The 23245-nt window shown below is 38.5% G+C and overlaps 1 protein-coding gene across 1 annotated transcript in view; it reads right to left on the bottom strand.

Moving 5' to 3' along the window:
* Positions 1–23245, bottom strand: part of CENPE (centromere protein E) — a 40243-nt gene that overhangs the window by 3239 nt on the left and 13759 nt on the right. Inside the window, exons 18-41 of the mRNA XM_071432673.1 lie at positions 22846–22920; positions 22474–22596; positions 21984–22118; positions 21211–21388; positions 20593–20747; positions 15555–15869; positions 14427–14738; positions 14123–14281; positions 13414–13623; positions 12576–12860; positions 12306–12464; positions 11302–11532; positions 10564–10773; positions 9406–9690; positions 9136–9294; positions 8132–8362; positions 7041–7241; positions 6814–6960; positions 5391–5603; positions 4004–4213; positions 3256–3465; positions 1967–2188; positions 1143–1346; positions 449–561 (exon numbers count right to left, since the gene is read on the bottom strand). Of these exons, the coding sequence (XP_071288774.1) occupies positions 449–561; positions 1143–1346; positions 1967–2188; positions 3256–3465; positions 4004–4213; positions 5391–5603; positions 6814–6960; positions 7041–7241; positions 8132–8362; positions 9136–9294; positions 9406–9690; positions 10564–10773; positions 11302–11532; positions 12306–12464; positions 12576–12860; positions 13414–13623; positions 14123–14281; positions 14427–14738; positions 15555–15869; positions 20593–20747; positions 21211–21388; positions 21984–22118; positions 22474–22596; positions 22846–22920 (4742 nt within the window). The remainder of the gene's footprint in view (positions 1–448; positions 562–1142; positions 1347–1966; positions 2189–3255; positions 3466–4003; positions 4214–5390; positions 5604–6813; positions 6961–7040; positions 7242–8131; positions 8363–9135; positions 9295–9405; positions 9691–10563; positions 10774–11301; positions 11533–12305; positions 12465–12575; positions 12861–13413; positions 13624–14122; positions 14282–14426; positions 14739–15554; positions 15870–20592; positions 20748–21210; positions 21389–21983; positions 22119–22473; positions 22597–22845; positions 22921–23245) is intronic.

Below are 23245 nucleotides of genomic sequence, written 5' to 3'. Positions count from 1 at the left end.
CAGTTTAATAGTTATTACAGTTTCAGCTGAATTCCAATGACCTATTAAATACAAGACACACCCATGTTTTACAAGAAAAACTAGATAAACCTGGTTGTCAGTTAGATTTTGGATAAAGTGCACCCAAAAGTTGGACTAATTATTTTTGGTGTATCCTTCTCTCTAGCAAAGTAGAGAGTACTTTCAGTTATTGCTTTCCCCTTACCTTCTGTTGTGAGAACAGTTATTTCATTTATGGCTGAACACAGTTGACTGAGAAATTTTGGTGGGTGTATAGGGAAGAAGTTTTGTAAGCAACCCAAGGTATGCAGAGATTTTACTTTCTCTAACCACTATAAAAACTTACAACACCTCAAGCTGAATGCTTACTACTTATTATGTAGGAAAAGAGCAAAGTAGAAGCTAAGAATGAAGTAGTTGAGAATTGTAAGATAAAATTTGAACTTACTTCACTTCAAAGGAGTTGGATTGTTTCATTCTTTCCAGATCACATTTTACCAATTGTGTTTTGAGATGATCAATTTCTTCTTTGTACAGCTCAGCACCTTTATCTAATTTTGCCTGAAAATAAAATATTTAGTACAAATAAGGGCTTTTTACTTAGCAATGAAATTAAGGGATGTTTACCTTGTATCTTTACTATGATCTGCTAGATTTTGCAGGACAAGACCAGGAGCAGGAAGTTATTTTCCACTAAGGTGGCTCACATTACCAACTAGCACTATAGTAGCAGTTGGTATCCTACACTATACCTGCTACCATATTTTAGGAAGTTTTGCTGACTTCTGTGCAGATATAAATCTGGGAATTCTAAATTAGCATGCAAATGTTGAGTAAATAGCTCATGCTTCAGTTTAAAAAGTTTTAAGATGTTTCAAGTGTTTCAGAAATGCATCACATACAAGTGACACATTTAGTTTCTAGTATCGTAATATGGATTCTAAATGTTGCCACTGATGGTTGCACTGGTAGAATGTGAAACTGGCTGCTAAACAAGCAAGTGGAATTTACTCTAGGAATGCCATACAGAACAAATACATTGACTGGAGATATGGAGAGCTATGTTTCACCTACAACTGTTGTCAAGCATGCTTTGTGTCTGTAATCAGAGGAGAAAGAAGAGTGAAGTATTTTGCTCATACCTGAAGACTCTGTTTCTCTGTTAAGGCAGTTCTGAGGCATTTATCCACCTCATTCAGTCTGGCTTGCAGTTGGGTGAGCTCACTTGTCTCTGTTCTTATTCTTATCTGTGCTTGTAACTTGCTTATCCTGTCATCTCTCTCTTTGACACTTTCTCCCACTTCATTTATTACATTTTCTAGCTCCTGAATTTTTACTTCCATAGCCTATTGAGATACATCAATCAATCAGTTATGAGCAGTAACAGTAAAAGCACATGGTCATATTCTTAGCAAGAACTAGCAAAAACCCAAACCACACAAAAAAATTCCAACACTACAGGCTCTATAGCAACTCTTCATGTCCAAGTCACTGTTTTATGTCACCTTTTAATAGTTTAGAACACTCAAGTTAAGAAAAGAAAAAGTGTTTTGGAGAAGGGTAACTGTGGCATAAAAAAAGAGAGAAAATGAATTCTCAATTCTTGTGATTAAATAGAGAATTCTTCTCCAGCTTCATGTATAGTGAATACCATATACTGACAGAAAGCATCAAGAGTATCACCCTATTAAAGTCAATACTTCAAAAGCAAATAAAAGCTTTCATATGAATTTCTAAATTCAACATCTATTTGTGTACAGAGATCAGGCCATTAAAATAATCATGTTACAGGCAAGAGCTCAAAATTCCACTTTGGAAATAAAAGAGCTACTGAAATAAAGTGTACTCTATTTGTATTGTGGTGGCATAGATTTACAGTTGCCATCAATCCTTATTTTCAGTTGGGAGTACTCTTCCTTAAAAAGCAAGCATTAAAGAAGCTTTCCTTAGAAGCAAGTATTGGTACCTTTTTATCTTGTTCTGCAGCCTTTAACTTATTATGAAGCCTATAATTTTCTTCTTCTAATGCCAGACTGGCAGAGCCACCAGGGGCCAGTTTTTCTTTTAGAGTGTTTAGATCCTGAAGCAACTCTTCATTTTTTTCTTTTCTCTGTTTTAATTCAACATCAGCATTTTTACTATAATCAGCATTTCTGGCATCCAGCTCTGAAGAAAGTTCAAGGAGTATCTGAAAATCAGAAGCATCACACAAAACAATTTTTTAATCTGCTAGGGATATGGCAAGTGAAGAAACAGGAAGTACCTTAGCCTGCATTATTATCACATTCTTGTTTCAGTGTCCCATTTGACAATGCTTGCTGTCAGAAATACTATCGTTATCACTCAAAGAACAGTTTCATTTACAGAAGAACAGGAGGCAGGAAGGGGCACAAGACAAGATAATGTATTGCAGATTTACCAGTATTTCTGCATTAACTCAAACCCTAATATTAAAGAAAGAAAATGAACTATAATGGGAAGACTTCTTGAAAGTCAGCCAGAGAAAGCCATAATTATTCACAGATTTTTCTAACTAGAATGTATTCACTGACGAAAGGAAATTAAACCTACACATTGGACTATTCCAGAAAACCCACGTTTAACATGACAGATAAATAAAAACTTTACAATTGTCAGGAAATGACAATGTTTACTAGATTTTTGTTTCTTAAAAGCTTCAATCTACATAATATTAGGGTAGGGAATTCTTGTGAAACCTTGCCAACACTGCAAAATCCCAAAAATGTCAAGACAGACTATTGATTCTACAGAAGAAACTTTTAAAAATAGGCTAAACTTAAGATTTAATCAGAAAGATGAAATCTTGTGAAATTGTATTCATAGTGCACTAAAGCCTGAAAAATGCTCTCCAGATTTCCAAAAGAGGCAAGCAGTAAGCATGAGAAAGAAAGGAGTGCAAATATAAATTTGACTGAGTCAAAAATGGCTACAGTAGTTTTGATAAAGTTTGGCAAGAAAAGCAACATTTTCCAGAATTCAGAGTAATAAAACTGCAAATAAACAACCCTATTCCCATTTATTACCTAGGAAGTCTTTTAGAAAGCAACTTTTCAAGTTTAAAAAAATCTTTGAAAATCTTCTAAATATTCCTACATTTTACAGTTAAGTATGAGTAAATGCTGATAATAAATCAATGATGATTTAAGAGCCTTTTTTGTGTTTTGTTTTCAATCATAGGCATTTGCAGAGTGCGTACACAAAATACATCTCTGATTCTATAACATTTAATTTTACCTTCACTTTAGGCGTCCAGAATTTAAAGACTTGCAGGAGTCTTTCATTATCTTTCTTTAGTTCTTCTTTCAGTTCCTCTGTATCCCAGTGAGTTCCTGAACAAGCTTCCCAGAACTGTATTGTTTCTTTTCTAGCACTTTCTTCCTGCTCTAACTCTGCTTCTATGCAGAGAAGTTCGTTTTCCATTTCTGATACATCTTTGAGAATGCTCTTAAAAAAAAAAAGGGGAATTAAAATTTAAGTACTGTTTTGATTATCACATGTCTAAATATACCTTCTGTCCTCTCACTTATCAGTATAGCAGGAAGTCTGTTTTAGCATCTAATTATCATATAAAAGGAGTTTTGCTAGACTTAAAATTACACCCTATTGGGAAAGCAAGAAGACAATCCATGTTCCTGGGGCAGGTGGAAAGGAGGGGAAAAAATGTGCTTATTAGCAAAAGTTTATTCCATTGTTTTAGAACAAGTCATCTTGGTATTGAATAGTATGTATTGTAGAGGGCAAATAAGTAAATAACAGTCCCAACTATTTTCGAACCTAATAGTTTTATTTTCAGCTGCTTTACGAAGCAAAACCTTCTTATTATAGAACTAGCAGCATAAAAAATATCTCTATTCTTTCACCCCCCCCGCCCCCCTTAAGAGAAGTTTTAACAGATAAAGCCAATGCCATTAGATTCCCACCACCACATGACCCCATGCCTTGGAATGGGTTTTTACTGTCTATTTTTTCCCCCAAATATTACCTCTGCATCCAAGTGGAAACTCTGCAGTCCTTCACAGCTGTTTAACTCTTGAGATGATACTTCATTGTGCTTCAAATTAATCTTCCTGAGATACTGAATCTGGGACTGTAGGTGACCTTGTTTTCTCTTTTCCTCCAGCAATTCCATTTCATACTTGTGAACAGTAGTGTGATATTCTCTTCTCTTTGTGCAAACAGAGCTGAACAGAAGCTGTTGCAGAAGCACAGAATCTATCAGTGAGCCTGTTTTAAAATGGTACCCTGCATCCAGCTAAAATACAGTATTTTATAATTGAATCTACTTAGTCTCTGAGCCTCTAAATGTCCAGGATAACTAACACATGACTAAGAAAATCAGGTTCACATGTGCATTATAGGAATGGCATGTAAGCCTTTTAGCTGAGATAGCACTTTTCCAGTATGCTTTTTGCTGTAGACTCCAAAAAAGCCAAGAAGTCTAAAAGGCCCTAGACAGTCTTACACAAATCTAAACTTTGAAAAACAAAGTGTTCTTTGTTATATTTATTTTCTCTTGGAGTTGTGAAAGGTGCAGATGATCTATAATAATAATATAATTGTGCTGATTTAAAACTTTATTCTAGCAGAGCTCACTAGTTGAATCTTAAACATCTTTAACCATGAAAGTTAAAAGCCAACTATGGAAAAAATTAAACCTAAAATGGCTGTGTTAAGTTATAAAATGAGACCCTTTGGAATATTAGTTCAGCCTCCAAGTTAATGGTTATTTGTAGACATGACTGACTCTCAAGAACCTCAGCCCCTCTCTCTAGGCCTGTGCATGTTTCCTTTCCATGCTCCAATCAAAAAAACCCCAGCCCTTAATATTTCATGATAAATAAAAGAAACAGAAAAAACTCTGTCATTCACAGTACTTCTGCATATGTTAACAGGAATTCTTCCCCAACTACCCTTAACCTTTTTACTAATAATTTTATCCCAATGGAGAAACTGATTCCAAACTGGGGAAGGCTGTAAAATCAAACTACCTGGGCAGTTTTGCAGAGTAAGGATGCATCCCCAAGCCATCTTGCATGTCTCTTTCCCCCACAGAGAAATAGTCATCTATTATTTGATTTATAGAGTACAGAAAGGAAATTCCATTTTCCAATTAAAATGGAATAATATTAATAAAATAATTCTGTGCAAAGCAGCTGAACTACAGTTAAAAACTAAGTTTGATTTGCATTTTCTAAGATTGTAAAGCAATTACTCTCAGCTTATTTTCTCCAATGTATGGATTCTCAAAACCCAAAACTAGAGTATATAGAATCCTAGCTGTTACCATTGAGAGTTTATTTAAAAAAACCCCAAACCCAAATCCAAACAATATGAAGCATCCACATATTCAGCATTATAAGTTGGTATACCTTCAATTTGGTCAATAATTTCTGGAGACGAGTGTTCATTTCCTCATTTTTAGTTTGAAGCATTTTGACTTGTTTACTCTGCTCCAGTGTAAGCTGAGGCAGTATCACAGCTATCAGTGCTTTCTGCCTGTTCAGTTCACTCTTTAGCTTAAGAGACACTGTAGAGAGACATTCATATCTCTTCCCCATACTTGGGAATTTCTCAAGAAGCTCCTAAATGCGAGAGAAACAAATTAATTTGTTCACAATGAGGAAAAGTGTGATTAGCTATAAACAGAACCATAAAATAAATTACCTGACTCCAGGACTAACCCCTACAGTATGTACTGGTTTTACAACAGGAAAAGTTATTATGATTAAGACTTCAGTTTTGACTTGCTATGTGGATATGACAAAAACACCAATCCAGGCACAAACCCAGATAATTACCCAGGCAAAGTGCTTCTGTTTGAGGTTCAAGAGCTGAACTGCAAAGTCACAAGACACCCCATGCAGTGCTACAGGCTGGGGGAATAGTGTCTGGAAAGCTTCCCAGCAGGAAAGGAACTGGTAGTTCAAGTCAACAGCTGGCAGAACATGAGCCAGGGTGTTCCCCAGTGGCCAAGAAGGCCAAGGGCATCCTGGCTTGTGTCAGGAATAGTGTGGCCAGCAGGACTGTGAAAGGGATCAGCACTAGCAAGGCCACACCTCAAATCCTGTGTTCAGCTCTGGGCCCCTCACTACAAAAAGAACATGGTGGTGCTGGGGAGTGTCCAGAGAAGGGCAATGGAGCTGGGGAAGGGTCTGGAGCACAAGTCCTGTGGAGTGGGTGAGGGAGTTGGGGGTGTTTCAGCCTGGAGAAAAGGAGACTGCAGGAAGACCTTATCACTCTACAACTGCCTGAAAGGAGGGCATAGCCCTCTTTGGGGGTCAGCCTCTTCTCTTCAGTAATATGTGATAAGTTGCACTAAGGGAGGTTTAGACTGGTTATTAGGAAAAATTTCTGAATTGAAAAGGCTGCCAAGTACTGGAACAGGCTGCCCAGGGAAGTGGTGGAATCACCATCCCTGGAGCTACTTCAAAGATGTGTACACCTGGCACTTAGGGACACGGTTTAGCAGTGATCATGGCAGTGCTGGTTTAAGGGCTGAAATCTAGAATCTAAGAGGTCTCTTCCAACCTAAATGATTCTATGAGCCTGTATGACTAGTTATTTTCATTGGGGTGGCTGCACAGTAATGAAAGCAAGTGAGATATTCTGTGAGCATTAAGTTGATGTGCAACTACTGAACAACAACAGCAAATCAGCTGATCCCATGGTAGGCAGCGTCTTAGCAAGATATTCTAACCACGTTTTACATAATGCACAAAAAGCTTATGCTCCATGACAAGTGTCATTAAGTTTCTATGTGCATCCTTAAAACAAACAGAAAAATAAGCTTACCTTAATTTTCAAGGTTTTGTCTGTCAAGCTGTCATTGGCCACCTGCTCTGCAATATCCACTGGGTTTACCTGAATGGAGTTATTGTTCAGGTTACTCTGCTTCAGTTGTTCTAAAGCATCTTCCAGTTTTGCCTTTGTTTCAACACACTAAAATAAAACCACATATTTAAGTACCACTTGAGATGAGAAGTTATGAATGACTCAAGTATGCAAATTGCAACACTCACCATCTCAGAATTTCTTTGCAATTCTGTCTTGAGCTGGTCCTGCTCAGACCTGGCATCCTGAAGAAGTTTTTGTAGCTCATCTTTTTCTCGATTAACTGATGAGATTTGTTCTTTAAGTTGTAAACAGTGATTAGCTCTTTCAGTTAATAACTGGTCCTTCTCACATGAGACACTATTTAACGTCTCAGTTAACTGTTGAATCTACAGTGAACAGTGGAGAAAAATGCAAATCACAATTTGGTGGTTGTGGTCTTTATACACCCTATGAAGTAGTAAAATCAGTTGTGTCAAATACAAAAATCAGAATTCTTAATTACTAAAATTCATACTAGCAGAAAAAAAAAAGTTAAAAAATAATTCTGGTGTTCTAATCACATAGAAAAAAATTTACAAGGAAGAGGAACAGCATGACACCCAAAAAGTTAACATCAGTCAACTTTGGTTTTCTCAAAGTTCAAGTGGAATCAAAGGAAAAGGCAATCAACCTATGTCTATATAAGAAAATTAAAATAAATAGAGGATGAGCACAAAAGATGGACAATATCTTTATACTGCCTCAACTGGAGAGTAATATTTGCTAAACTGAAGCAATCCTCAATTATACTTTTTGATCTACAAAAGAAAAAATTGATGGGTGAAAAGCTGCAAAGTAAACACTATGAAAAGCATGAGTAGGCCAGAACTAAGTGCAAGACTTTCAAACATTGTCTGGCATTCAGAAAGTGTGCAAAGCACCAACTATTCAAAACCCAGTTAAGTCCACACTGTCTACCACAGTGCTTTTTAAAAAAGGAGGAAGGCATGTTCAAATACTGATAATTATATTAAAAATGCACACATATGATAAATTCAAGTTCATTCTAAAACTGGACCAACCCAATGGGGTACGAGGCTGAGATCAGTGGACAATGTTATTCCTAAAAATCAATAAAGAAACGTAGACAAAATACTTTGCCCGTGGTTCATGTATGTTTACCAACCATAAAGCTGATGGGCTGAGAATAAAAATCAAAGAGTTTGTGCAAATGATTAGCATATGAGTAATAAAACATCAGAATACAAAATAGTGACTAAAAACCAAAACTCCTCACCTCGTTTGTCAGGCTGTCCTTCAAAATCTCTGCCTGCCTCTGAACCTTTAACAAGTGTTCTTCCCTTTCTTTACAAATCACTATCATGTGCTGAAGCTCATCCTTCTCCTTGTTAAGTGAAGTGATTCTCTCAAGCTGCTCACTCATTGCCCTTTCAGTTTGCTGCTTTTCTGCCAGGAGGTCGCCATACTCAGCTGAGACACGAGTCAGGTTTTCAGTGACTTCAGTGAGCTGGAAAGAACAAATCCAAAGCAGGATTGGTATTTGTAATCACCTCTTGCACAGGCAAAAATAATTTGATGCTTTGGAGAAAATACAACCAATAACATTATATGTTCCTAAGGTTTCTTGTCCCAGCAATGAAGTTTAGATTGAAGAGTGTTGTTGGATCATCCTTCAGAAGCAGTGTCTGTACATATGGGTTGTTGTAAATGGATTGTTTTAGGGAAAATAATACCCCCCCAGTTGCTTCCTGCTGTAGTAAGCCAAAATTTTGCTTAAGAGCCAGCCAAATGTCAGTGCTACTGTCTCAGTGGAAGGCAAAAGGAAAATGTGGGAAAACATGCAAGACATTCTAAATCCATAAAAATGCCTCAGTTACTCTATCCATAGTAGAAAGGAGACATTTCTATATATTAAATTGAAGTCTACCATCCACACTGGCTTCGGACATGAAAACAAAAAGTAGAGAACCAATTGATAATAGAGTAATAAATTAAAGCATGACCTAAGCTCTCCTAAAGTTGCTCAAGGATCTTCAGAATGAGATAGCTAAATGACATTACTGGAATGCATAAAATTTAAGACTAGGAAAATGGAGAGAAGTTAAAGGCCATTGTTGATTCTAAATAATATTCCTTCATTTAGCACCAAGACATCTTCAGTTATAAATAATGGGTTTCCTTTAGTACATCTACTGGAGCCGTACAAACTGAAGTTTGCAGTAGACATGGAGTACCAAACCCAGCAGAACTTGTAATTTTCTTGACAAAACTGCTTCTGACCTTCTGCTGCAGCTCATCAGTTTTTTCCTTCAATGCCTCTTGCACCTTTGAGAGCTGGTTTTCTTTCTCTGAAATACTTCCTTGCAGCTCCACAATCTTCTCCTGATGCTGTGCGAGAGATTCACAAGTACATCTCAACTCCTCCTGCATCTCTGAGTTCTTTGGACACAATTAAAGTACATTAACACATTGACACCTGAACCACACTTCCAAAAATCAAAGAAATCTACTAGAGCTGCTCTCCTATGGGAAGAGAGGTACTTTTATTACCTTGCTAATTGTCTCCTGTAGCATTTCTCTTAGCTGGTCTCTCTCATTCTGGAGATTTTCCAGTTGCATTTGAAATTCATCATCTCCTCTTTCAGTCTGGATGCTGATTTCCTGGGAGTCATGTGGTTTTGGAATAACATCTGTTCTCTCCATTTTTTCAGATTCCCCTTGATATTCACTGGCCTTTGCTTCCTCCATTTCATGCAATTTCTGTTGTGCCTGGCTCAGCTCTTCTCTCAGAAGCAGTAACTCTTGCTCCATAGATTGTCCTTGAATCTGTGGTATCTATTTTGTAAGAGATTCAAATAAACATATTCAGAATGCAGCTTTAGGAAAACCTTATCTGACACCTTTGACAGGTTGATTATGTACAACAGACAGCAACACTGCTTTAGACAGATTTGTACTTCTTTTAGAATATTACAATTTGACCAAAGTCCATATTCAATTTAAGTTTCTTGAATAAAATAAGAGACATGTGAAAATAAAACTTGAAGCAAAAACTTCTTTTAGAAGTTATCAGAAGTAGTATTTCACTGTAATAGTTTAAGCATAGAGGGAATATCAGCAACAAAAAAGCCCAACAACAAACCATCTTAAAACTAGAGACCTTATCTCTATTTGTAGTCTCAAAAGTATAACATGCTAGGTAGGCCCAGAAAATTATTTACTTGAAATCTGTCCACGGCCTTTTCAATATTAAAATAAATGCACATACAATACTTTTCTTTTGAAGTTTACATTATATATATATGTATGCCTGTGTTTGTATATATACACACACCCACCCCGCCCACAAATGTACCATCAGCACATGCAGTTATACAAAGTGTTGGTTGCTATGTCCCTTCCATTGAAAAAGGACAAAGTCAGTTCTAGCTATGATTTAAAAAGGCAGAATTACTCTACAGATGAGCAAATTTTAGCTTCACCATACTTGGTTATAAGAACTATATCCATGTGCATGGAAATCAAGTCAATACTGACAAAAACATCTGTCACATTCTGGTACTAGAGGTCCATTCATAAATATATGGGGAGTTATATCTCAAGTAAACAATAAATTTGCTCTTTAATGGTCTGCAGCTTTTACAAGATATTTCACTCAAGCAAAAGTTTAAATAAGCAAGCTTCCCATTACAGCTTTAGCATAATTACCCCAGTTCCTTCCCCAAACTCCTCTGTTTTCAAAAGTAAACTGTCCAGCTTCTCCTGCAATGAACGGTTCTCTTGTGTAAGGAAAATTATTTGTTCCTTTTGCACCTGAAGCTGATCACTTTCTCTACAGGTATTACTTTCTGATTTTTCCTCAGCAAGCTGATCTCTCTCTGATGTGATGATTTTCATTTCTTCTGTCATTTCTGAGATCTATTAAAAAAATATGCAAAGACAGCGTTTTCATCAATTCAATATAAAATTAAATGCCAAAGTTTTGTTTGATTCACTCTCCTACAGTGTTCTTAACGTTAAACCAGTACAACCAAAGTAGAACATCTTCCAAACCAAACCTGTTATTCAAAGAGCATGCAAAGCACTAAGGATTCAAAACCCTGTTAGGTTCATGCTGTGTACACAGTGCCTTTTAAAAAGGTGGAGTATGTGTTCAATTACTGATTATTGTATTGAATAGGCACTCAGGCAAATTCACATCCATTCCAAAGAAGGACCAATCCAATGGGTTACAAGGCTGAGAGAAGTTGAGCATGTTATTGCTAAATATCAGGAGAAAACAAACTTAGACAAAATCCTTTGCCCATGGTTCATGTTTGCTTGCCAACACAAAGATGATCCTCTCAGAATTAAGAATTAAATAGGATTTAAGTGGAGGAAGAATTTGGCACACCATTGAGAAAACATCAGAATACAAAATAGTGACTAAAAACCAAAACTCCTCACCTTGTTTGTCAGGCTGTCCTTCAAAATCTCTGCCTGCCTCTGAACCTTTAACAAGTGTTCTTCCCTTTCTTTACAAATCACTATCATGTGCTGAAGCTCATCCTTCTCCTTGTTAAGTGAAGTGATTCTCTCAAGCTGCTCACTCATTGCCCTTTCAGTTTGCTGCTTTTCTGCCAGGAGGTCGCCATACTCAGCTGAGACACGAGTCAGGTTTTCAGTGACTTCAGTGAGCTGGAAAGAACAAATCCAAAGCAGGATTGGTATTTGTAATCACCTCTTGCACAGGCAAAAATAATTTGATGCTTTGGAGAAAATACAACCAATAACATTATATGTTCCTAAGGTTTCTTGTCCCAGCAATGAAGTTTAGATTGAAGAGTGTTGTTGGATCATCCTTCAGAAGCAGTGTCTGTACATATGGGTTGTTGTAAATGGATTGTTTTAGGGAAAATAATACCCCCCCAGTTGCTTCCTGCTGTAGTAAGCCAAAATTTTGCTTAAGAGCCAGCCAAATGTCAGTGCTACTGTCTCAGTGGAAGGCAAAAGGAAAATGTGGGAAAACATGCAAGACATTCTAAATCCATAAAAATGCCTCAGTTACTCTATCCATAGTAGAAAGGAGACATTTCTATATATTAAATTGAAGTCTACCATCCACACTGGCTTCGGACATGAAAACAAAAAGTAGAGAACCAATTGATAATAGAGTAATAAATTAAAGCATGACCTAAGCTCTCCTAAAGTTGCTCAAGGATCTTCAGAATGAGATAGCTAAATGACATTACTGGAATGCATAAAATTTAAGACTAGGAAAATGGAGAGAAGTTAAAGGCCATTGTTGATTCTAAATAATATTCCTTCATTTAGCACCAAGACATCTTCAGTTATAAATAATGGGTTTCCTTTAGTACATCTACTGGAGCCCTACAAACTGGAGTTTGCGGTAGACATGGAGTACCAAACCAAGCAGAACTTGTAATTTTCTTGACAAAACTGCTTCTGACCTTCTGCTGCAGCTCATCAGTTTTTTCCTTCAATGCCTCTTGCACCTTTGAGAGCTGGTTTTCTTTCTCTGAAATACTTCCTTGCAGCTCCACAATCTTCTCCTGATGCTGTGCGAGAGATTCACAAGTACATCTCAACTCCTCCTGCATCTCTGAGTTCTTTGGACACAATTAAAGTACATTAACACATTGACACCTGAACCACACTTCCAAAAATCAAAGAAATCTACTAGAGCTGCTCTCCTATGGGAAGAGAGGTACTTTTATTACCTTGCTAATTGTCTCCTGTAGCATTTCTCTTAGCTGGTCTCTCTCATTCTGGAGATTTTCCAGTTGCATTTGAAATTCATCATCTCCTCTTTCAGTCTGGATGCTGATTTCCTGGGAGTCATGTGGTTTTGGAATAACATCTGTTCTCTCCATTTTTTCAGATTCCCCTTGATATTCACTGGCCTTTGCTTCCTCCATTTCATGCAATTTCTGTTGTGCCTGGCTCAGCTCTTCTCTCAGAAGCAGTAACTCTTGCTCCATAGATTGTCCTTGAATCTGTGGTATCTATTTTGCAAGAGATTCAAATAAACATATTCAGAATGCAGCTTTAGGAAAAACTTATCTGACACCTTTGACAGGTTGATTATGTACAACAATCAGAATCATTGCTATAAAAGCACACACAGAGAAGTGTAATCAGCACATCCAATTACAATTACAACAAGTGATCTGTGCAATATCCCTTTCAGTGTCAGTAAAAAAGCAAGTTCTACCTTTGCTTTAGAAGAGCTATTCCACCCTTTTCAAATGAGTTTTTAGCTTCATCTACTTAATTATAGAACATTCCTGTGCAGAACAGTACATATCATTACTATCCTATATCAAGTTAATGTTCTATTTATAGTCATTCTCCTACTGGAGGTCCATATATGTACATATATACATATTTATGTCAACGATATGGGTGGCCTATATCACTAGTAAACCATAATAAACTTGGAGTTTAATGCGGTGCAGTAAAGTACCACGAGTCTTTTCTGCTGTGTGTTTTGCAATTATTTCACTCAAGCAAAAGTTTAAATAAGCAAGCTTCCCATTACAGCTTTAGCATAATTACCCCAGTTCTTTCCCCAAACTCCTCTGTTTTCAAAAGTAAACTGTCCAGCTTCTCCTGCAATGAACGGTTCTCTTGTGTAAGGAAAATTATTTGTTCCTTTTGCACCTGAAGCTGATCACTTTCTCTACAGGTATTACTTTCTGATTTTTCCTCAGCAAGCTGATCTCTCTCTGATGTGATGATTTTCATTTCTTCTGTCATTTCTGAGATCTATTAAAAAAATATGCAAAGACAGCGTTTTCATCAATTCAATATAAAATTAAATGCCAAAGTTTTGTTTGATTCACTCTCCTACAGTATATATTGTAACAGGGTTCTGTGATACTTTGGGATGGGATCTGATTGCCATCGACAATCATGGCTTACAGTTCTCATTGGGATTGTTATAATTAATGAAATTTCTATTTTAAATATGAATCAGCCTCATTTCTACACTTAAGTAACTCTCATCTCCTCTTCCATCTCCTATCCAATGCCACCACTCAAATCCACAACCATTGGGCACACAAGTTAAGCAAGTTAATTTGACTGTACATTACCCCTTGAAGCTCTACAGAAACAGCAGCAGCTGGTCAAGACTTGGATTAGGCAGTACTCTTTTCCTGCCCACTTGCTATCAAGAGCCCAGAAAGTTTTTAAGAAAGAGAGATGCAGAAGAGACTAGAAGCAGATTAACTGAGCTTGTTTTAATTATTGCATAAAGTTTTACCTGTATTTGGAGTTCTTTAATGGTTTTCCCTAGTGCCTCTTCCACACTCAGAATCTGAGATTCTTTTTCAGAAATACTTTGTTCCAACTTCTTGACAGTTTTTTGGGATTCCTTCAGAGAATCTTGTGTATTTCTCAGATCTTCATGTGCCAAGATGTTCTTTAGAACACAAGAGAGAAAATCCACAAAGAAAATACATGTATTTTGTAATATTAGTAAGCATTCCTTGATTAAAAACAACCACACAAACTCCCACTCCTATATTCTCCTAAATATTAATACAGTTTAAAAGTCCTTCTCCTACCATTGAAACAGTGTCCTTTATATCCTCTCTGAGTTGCTCTGTTTCAGCTTGGAGAAACTCTTCTTTTTGCTTCAGGTCATCTCTTTCCTGGGTTAGAGCTTTTATTTCTTCCTGGCATTCTGTAAGCTGCTGCAAGACTGCCTGGATCTCCAAATCTTTGGCCTCCAGTCTCACTTCACTAATCCTTTCCTTCTCTTTTAATTGCTCCAGTTCGTTTAACTTCTGCTGAGTCCGAACAAGATTTTCTCTTAGCTCAAGAAGTTGTTTTTGCTCTGCTTCCTTCTCTTCCAGTTCTTTCATTTTGCTAGAGAGCTTTAGTTTGCAAAGGAAAAGAACAGACACTTGCATTGTAATGCAGAGCTCCATTATATGTACATGTTCTCACAGTACATATAATGAGCTTTTATGAGCTTAGAAAGGAAGAAAGATGCTAGCTAGCAAGGTCATAATTTCTCTGTAAGTCATTACTTATACTCTTGCCCACAATAAATAAGCATTTGTTTATGGAACTTTCCTGTGATGGCTACTTAGTAGCAAAAGTCTTACTAAAACATACACATCAAACTGTAGCATAGCTTAGGAATTATCAAAACCATAGCTGGAATATGACAGCCAGAGCAGTGCCCAAAGCTTTGTCAAAAGTATGTATGGTTCACTTCCCTTTCTTTAAAATTTTTTTATATTTCTTTTTCTATTCTGGCCAAATGGTCAATTTCTGTTGCTATTCTCTCTGGTTTGAAAGAACTCAGGTTCTAAAAGGTCTCCAGTTCCCAATGAGGAAACTTTGTTTCTATGCTTTTATATAGAGTAGGTGAGAGCAGCATTGATAGAAAAAAACTTACATAATAAAGGTATTACTTAAGAATGGAAAAAGAAGAATTAAAAGGTCAATTACAGAAGAATCTAGAGCAATTATATTTTCCTACAAAAAGAGTCCATTGAGCTGACTAAGCCTTCAATATAGTCCTGGCACAGAGTAAGTAGCACCCACTCATGCCAGAGGAAGCCAGTGATCGTGTCATTTATACCTTTCAGAATATTTCTCCAAAAACCTTTTATACAGTTTTTTTAGCACTATGAATTAATTCCTCAAGTCTCATATGTAAAAAGGAGCAAGCTGACACTGACCTCTAATTTCACTTCCTCCAAAATTGTTTTAGACTCTTGTGCTTCTTTAGATAGGCATTCTATTTGGAGCTTCATTTGTTCATTAGTTTCTGATGCAGCGATGTATTTTTGTTCTGTTTCTTCATGGAGCTGTTTAAGTGCTACATATTCCTCATCAGACTTTGTATATTTCAATTGCAAATCTGTGAGATTGTCTTGTGATTTTTCAATTTCTTCAGACATACGTTTAAATCTCATTTCATTATCAGCTACTTCAGAAAGCAGCTTTTCATTTTCCAACTTTAATAAGCGTAACTCCTCACATTTTTCAACAATCTGCCAAAAGAAAACAATATTAATATATAGCGGTTTCTAAATGAGTATTTGTCAGAACTAAATGATAAAAACCAGGTACATGTGAAGATGTAGGGAATAAAGTGCAGGCAAACATACACAATACATTGGGTTTTGCTCTGTTGGGAGACAGCTGTCTAGCAAAGAATCCTTAAAATAGAAGGATTCCCAAGTCCTGAAATCTCTCTTCTAACTCTTTAGATGTTCTTCAATACTTCCTATTTCCTATGTTTGAGCTAAGACTGGACTCCTAAACTGAATTTTTACATTTATCAATACTTTCTTGATGATACTGATGCCTTGGACTGGCTACCGAGAACAGAGGCAAGACAGAGTTAGAGAATAAAGTAGGTATTTATTAAAGGCCTTTGAAGGATTCACCTTGGGCAGCGCAAAAGACTGGCAGAGGCTACACCCAAGATGAACAACAGTCACAAGTTTTCTCAGACAGATAGAAGTTTGGTCTGTTTGCATATCAGAGGTTAATTGTCCAACTATAGCTTCAGGTAAAAGTCACATTCCCCTGGTTTGCCTTTCCCTCCCCTACCTGATTCACTTTTGTTTATATTTTCCAGGGCCTGAGGTAAATGGTGTGACCTTGGTTCCCAAGCCCAGAAGGATTGTTCAGTCTGACCAAAATGTGAAGAAAGCTAACTAGTGTTTCATATAGAGTTCAGAGTTATACACTAATGCAGTACAGAATCTGAACAATATAAACGCTAAAACCTTAAGGCATCAACAGAGAGAAAGTTGTTAACATTTAATTACATTTTGTTGCTTAGTGGGAGTAGACAAAGCATTAATGAGTTTGTAGATTACTTGCCCTGCATAATTTTCACTGTGCAAGTGGTTCTTAGAACAAAGAAAGCTAGAAAGTGTTTGCACACCAACCCTTTAAAACCTTTACAGCATACTTAGTCTACTAATCCCTTACCTGCTAGGAAATAAAAAAGTTTCTAACAAGTTTTCCAGAATTTGCAAGGTACATCTCTAACTTCTCAAGCAGAATTTCTGCTAAGAGATCTTGACATTTTCTCTTTGCCCAGTTAGACAAAAAAAAAAAAAAAAAATCAGTCCTAAAATAGTGCCCAGGATCAAACACCATTATATTTCTACATTCAGTTGTCAGTGGTGACCACAGCAAATAGATATGCAAAGGTTGGACTAGAAAATAATGCATAATTATAGTAGTCAGTGACTAAACATATTACAGAATCACAGAATTTCTAGGTTGGAAGAGACCTTTAAGATCATCAAGTCCAACCCATGTTCTAACACCTCAACTAGATCATGGCACCAAGTGCCACATCCAGTATTTTTTTAAACACATCGAGGGATGGTGACTCCACCACCTCCCTGGGTAGATGATTCCAGTATTTGACCACTCTTTCTGTGAAAAACTTCCTCCTTAATTCTACCCTGTATCTCCCTTGGCGCAGCTTGAGACTGTGTCCTCTTGTTCTGTCTGTTGTTGCCCGGAGAAAGAGACCGACCCCCAGCTCACCACTGTCACCCTTCAGGAAGTTGAAGAGAGTGATAAGGTCACCTCTGAGTCTCCTTTTCTCCAGGCTGAACAAGCCCAGCTCCCTCAGTCGTTCTTCATACGGCTTGTGTTCCAAGCCCCTCACCAGCCTCGTTGCTCTCCTCTGGACACGCTCCAGCATCTCAACGTCCCTCCCAAACTGAGGGCCCAGAACTGGACACAGCACTCAAGGTGTGGCCTCACCAGTGCCCAGTACAGGGGAAGAGTGACCTCCTGCTCCTGCTGGCCACACCATCCCTGACACAGCCCAGGATGCCATTGGCCTCCTTGGCCACCTGGGCACACTGCTGGCTCATGTTCAGCTGGCTGCCAACCAGCACGCCCAGGTCCCTTTCCTCCTGAGCACTGTCCAGCCACACCGTCCCCAGCCTGTGACATTGCAGGGGGTTATTGTGGCCAAAATGCAGGACTCGGCACTTGGACTTACTGAACTTCATCCCATTAGATTCTGCCCATCCATCCAACCGTTCCAATCCCTCTGCAAAGCCCTCCGTCCCTCTAACAGATCGACACATGCTCCCAGCTTAGTGTCGTCTGCAAATTTGCTAATGAAAGACTCTAAACCCTCATCCATGTCATCAATAAAAATATTGAACAGAGCTGGCCCCAGCACAGACCCCTGAGGGACACCACTGGTGACTGGCCCCAGCTGGATGCAGCACCATTCACCACCACTCTCTGGGCCCGGCCATCCAGCCAGTTCTGAACCAGCAAAGAGTGCTCCTGTCCAAGCCACGGGCTGCCAGCTTGTCTAGGAGTGTGCTGTGGGAGACAGTGCCAAAGGCCCTGCTGAAATCCAAATAAACAACATCTACAGCCTTCCCTGCATCCACTAGGCGGGTTACCTGGTCATAAAAGGTGACCAGGTTGGTCAAACATGACCTACCCCTCCTAAACCCATGCTGAGTGGGTCTGATACCCTGGCCATCCTGTAAATTCTGTGTGATGGCACTTAATATAAACTGTTCCATTATCTTGCCAGGTACTGAGGTCAGGCTGACTGGTCTATAATTACCACGATCCTCCTTTGCACCCTATTTGTGAATGGGTATCACATTGGGCAGCTTCCAGTCATCCGGAACCTCACCAGTGAGCCAGGACTGTTGGTAAATGATGGAGAGTGGCTTTGCAAGCTCATTTGCCAGCTCTCTCATTACCCTGGGGTGGATCCCGTCTGGTCCCATAGATTTGTGAACATTTTAAACATTTCAGTAGCTCTTTGACTGCCTCTTCTTGGATAATGGGGGGACCATTCTGCTCCCTGACACCATCAACCATTCCAGGCAGGCAGGTGTCTTGAGGGCAAGTCATCTTCCCACTAAAAACTGCGGCAAAGTAGGCATTAAGCACTTCTGCCTTCTCCTCATCTGCAGATGCTAAGTTCCCTCCCTTGTCCAATAAAGAACAAAGGCTGGTCTTACCCTTCCTTCTAGCATTAAGGTATTTGTAAAAACATTTTTTATTATTCTTTACAGAAGTCGCCATTCTAAGTTCAAAATGAGCTTTGGCCTCCCTCATTTTTTTTCTACATGCTCCAGCAGCCTTCTTGAATACTTCCTTAGAGACCTGACCCTCCTTCCAACGCTGATACATCCTCTTTTCATTCCTAAGTACCTCCAAAACCTCCTTGCCCAGCCAGGCTGGACGTTTACCCCGTTGACCGATCTTTCGGCACACAGGGACAGTCTGTTCCTGTGCCCTTAAGATCTCTGTTTTGAGGCATGCCCACCTTTCCTGAACTCCTTTGTTTTTAAGGGCTGTTTCCCAAGGGACGCTCTGAATAAGTCTCCTAAACAGGCCAAGGTCTGCCCTCCGGAAGTTCAATGTAAAAGTCTTACTGGTGCTCCTCCTGACTTCACCAAATATTGAGAACTCTATTATTTCATGATCACTCTGCCCCAAGCGACCTCCAACCACCACATCTCCCACCAGCCCATCTCTATTTGCAAACAGCACATCTAACATAGCCCCTCCCCTGGTGGGTTCACCCACCAGCTGCAACAGAAAGTTGTCCTCCATACATTCTATGAATTTCCTGGACTGCCTCTTTACTGCTGTATTAAGTTCCTAGCAGATGTCTGGTAGGTTGAAGTCACCCACAAGAACAAGGGCTGATGATCTTGAAACATTACCTAGCTGCTTATAGAATAAGTCATCTACCTCTTCTTCCTGGTTGGGTGGACGACAACAGACGCCCAGTAGGGTGTCAGCCTTGTTGGCCTTCCCCTTAATTCTTACCCATAGACATTCAACTCTATCTTCCTTAGTTTCAATTTCTACAGCATCGAAAGTCTGCTTAATATAAAGGGCCACCCCTCCTCCTCTTCTTCCTTTCCTGTCTCTTCTGAGAAGCTTGTATCCATCCAGTGCAGTACTCCAGGTATGTGTGTCATCCCACCATGTTTCCATGATGGCAACTACATCATAGCTCTGCAGTTGCACCATGGCCTCCAGCTCTTCTTGTTTGTCGCCCAAGCTGTGTGCATTGGTATACATGCACCTCAGCTGGGCTACTGACTTTGACCCTGACTTAGCCTTGCAACCCTTGGGCCTGCTTTCAGATAGCTCAGCTGCTTCCCCTTCCCCCTTCAAACCTAGTTTAAAGCCCTCTCAATGAGGTCTGCCAGTTCATGAGCTAAAAACCTTTTGCCCTTAACAGAGAGATGTACCCCATTTAGTTCTAGCAGAGCAGATGCTGTAAATGTTTCCCCATGATCAAAGAATCCAAAATTTTGCCGATGACACCAACCCTTAAGCCACTTGATGATGCAGATTCTCCTGTTTCTTTCTTCATTTTCCTCCGCCACCAAAAGGACTGAGCAGAACACTACCTGTGCTCCTGCCCTATCAACTACCTGACCCAGTACCCTGAAGTCCATTCTAATTGCCTTGACACTCCTCTTTTCAATCTCATCACTGCCAGCCTGGAGTATCAGCAGCGGGTAAAAATCAGAGGGCTGAATCAGCCCAGGAAGTCTCTAAACAAACTTATTCCTCAGTACAAATATCTGAGAAGCAACAATTTAACAAACTTAAATGTAAAATCTCAGGTTGACTCATGACAACTTTTGGCTTTAAAGCTTCATATCCAATAGGCCTCCATTAGTATATTACCAGTGAAGAACAATACAAAACCAAGAAAAAGGGTTAGATTTTTTTTACCTCTTTTTTTTGCATCTCAACCATATTTGGTAGCGATTGAAATTCTGATAGCTCATTTACTTGTTTCTGTAGAAGTGCATTCTCTTTCAAAGCATTTTCTAGTTCTCCTTTTAAGTCAGCTGCCTTTTTTTCCAGCTCCACATGAGAAAGCAAATCTAGAAAATGAAGTTTAAACTAATAAGCAAGTGCAAGAGGAAAAAGCATATTTTAATTTAAGCAAAGTATTTATATTTCATTCTGGATGTTATAGTATTTTAATTCCAGAAAAGTACATTTTACTGTTCCCAACAATTAAAAGACTAAGCTCCTGGTCAGAAAATCTGTCAGCACTTCTTAGGCTGATATCCAGTTTATTTTAGATTCTCTCTTACAATCTTCATTAACTTGACAGTGCAAAATATTTTGCAAGCTACAATTTTCCAGAATGTTCAAGGAAGTGCTCAAGTAGTTACTCCATGCCAGCAATATCAGGTACTTTGGTTGCTTTATACTAACCAGAGTCTCCATATATTGAAGAAGACAAGAGCCAAAGCCCCCAATGGTCCCTCTATCCTCCCACCATTATAGGGCAAGGGGAGGAGAGAGGGAGCAGGGAAAAGGCACCACCTGGAACAGTACCTTTTGGAACTTTACCCTCCATCAGTGAAGTTAGTCTTGTATTTTCTTGAAATAAAGATTGCAGCTCTCTCTGCAAGTCAGCTTGCATTTTTCGGTAACTGGTTTTTCCCGCTTCTATTTGGCTTTGATATAACTGGACATCCTTTTGCATTTGGTTATGGTTATTTAAGAGTTCGTTCTTCAGGAAAACAATACAACATATAAGTCACACAGAGTAAAAGTCTATGTACTTGACATTTAAATAATGCATCTGGTACATTTTCTGTTGTCACCCTGACCAGCTTTGACCTTGATAAATATGGCAGACTAAGGCACAACTTAATTGCATTCCTGTCAGAGTCCTCTAAGAAAACCTGCCTTAGAGTTCAGGGCCATAACTGCTGCTACTACTTTGTCTTTACTCTTGGAAAGCTCAAAGTAAATTCCATCCCACTTGAGTCCACATATGTCTTATTCTCCTTTGTTCTCTGGTAAAATTAGGTCTGAAATCTTACATCCTAATAATGCACTAAAGACTGCTTCTTCGATCTCTCTCTCCTGGTAAACCTAAAACTAACCACCCACTCCTATGGAAAAAGCCTTTACTTTCTTTTTATCTCTTTCCTGAAGACCCATTTTGCACAAATTGCATCATAAAAGTATTACTTAGAGTATTTGGAGAAAGCTAATGATGAGTGTTCCACCACACTGATGGCCTCCTTCTCAAGCCTGGAAGCAGACAGGCCCTTAACAGCATTTGGTGCAGCTATAAATGCAGTTCAACATGTACTTGCCATCTTCTCCTTCAATTCCAAATTTTCACTTCTGAGAAAAGCAGATTCCTTTTTGGCATCCAAGGCTATGGCTTCACTGTCTAAGAGGGATTTATTCAGCTGCTGGATTTCTTCAGTTAGTTTATCACAATCTCCCTGAAAAAGACAACACTCAAAGAAGCAAAAAACGATAGAGCCATAATAAACTTGATGTGTTCATTTTAATGTGGCTAAAATGTAAGTGCAGGCTTAGAAAACTCAGTAAGTTTACTTTAAGAGGAAGAGTAGCAGGTTGTTTGAGAGACAGGATAAACAGCAGCATTTCTCATAGCTTGACTTCTCCAGACTACTGCTGTATGATATGTAGTAATTAACATTTTAAACTTTGTAAAACAAAATTTCCCAAGACCTGTAGTGAAGCAGATGTTCATCATAGTAAGGCTATACCTAAATGTAATCCAACTCAGAAGAACAAAGTAGTCTCTCAACCCAGTAGAAAACTCAAGTTTACCAGTGCAAAAGATGTCTCCTTTTTTTCTACTTCTGCTTTTTGTAGTTCTTCCACACGATTCTGTAATATTTTTATTTTGTTCTCTTTCTCTTTCAGCTGTTCCAGTTTGGAATTTATTTCTGCCTAAAAGTTGGAGGGGAAGAAAGGAGGAAAGAAGATTGGAGTGTTCAGTTTGGATTTTCAGATCCAAATTTATCAAAACCTACACAGAAAGCATTCATGGTTCTAAGACATACCCTCCTCACAGCTGGTAAGATTAACCCAAGCACAACAATGTCTAGCTTGGCATCAGTAGATGTGGTACTTCAAGCTAAACAAACCAAGCACATTTCACACAAGTCTTACTATCTGTAAATTCATGGAGAGGCTCACCTCAAGTTCCTCATTGTACACTTCAGCATTTGAAACTAGATTCTTTAAGTTGGTAATCTCATGCATTAGTTGAATCTGTGGAGCAAATTAAAGCAAAATTGCAGAGGATGTTAGAAAGCACCCACACCAGTAGCTTTAGCTGCCAACACCATGAAAACAAGCCAGTCTATCTTGTGTTTTCTTTTTTATTACTATATACTCACACATCTACTTAAACAGCTACAAAGCAAGATGTTACATATTCTTTCAAAATGGATATGTGAGATGCAAAGCTCTGTGTTTTAGCTCCCCAGTAATTAGAAAGGATTCAAGTACCATTTAATCTGCAATAGTTTGACAAGCAAGAGCAATGTGATCAAAGCAATTAGTGCAGAAATTGTACAGATACGACACTTCAAAT

This window comes from Agelaius tricolor, unplaced genomic scaffold, assembly GCF_023055355.1.
Source record: "Agelaius tricolor isolate 1412-34295 unplaced genomic scaffold, bAgeTri1.0.p SCAF_8, whole genome shotgun sequence".
Classification (NCBI taxonomy): domain Eukaryota; kingdom Metazoa; phylum Chordata; class Aves; order Passeriformes; family Icteridae; genus Agelaius; species Agelaius tricolor.
The sequence above is the reverse complement of the archived record's forward strand: the minus strand, read 5'-3'. Positions and strand labels throughout refer to the sequence as shown.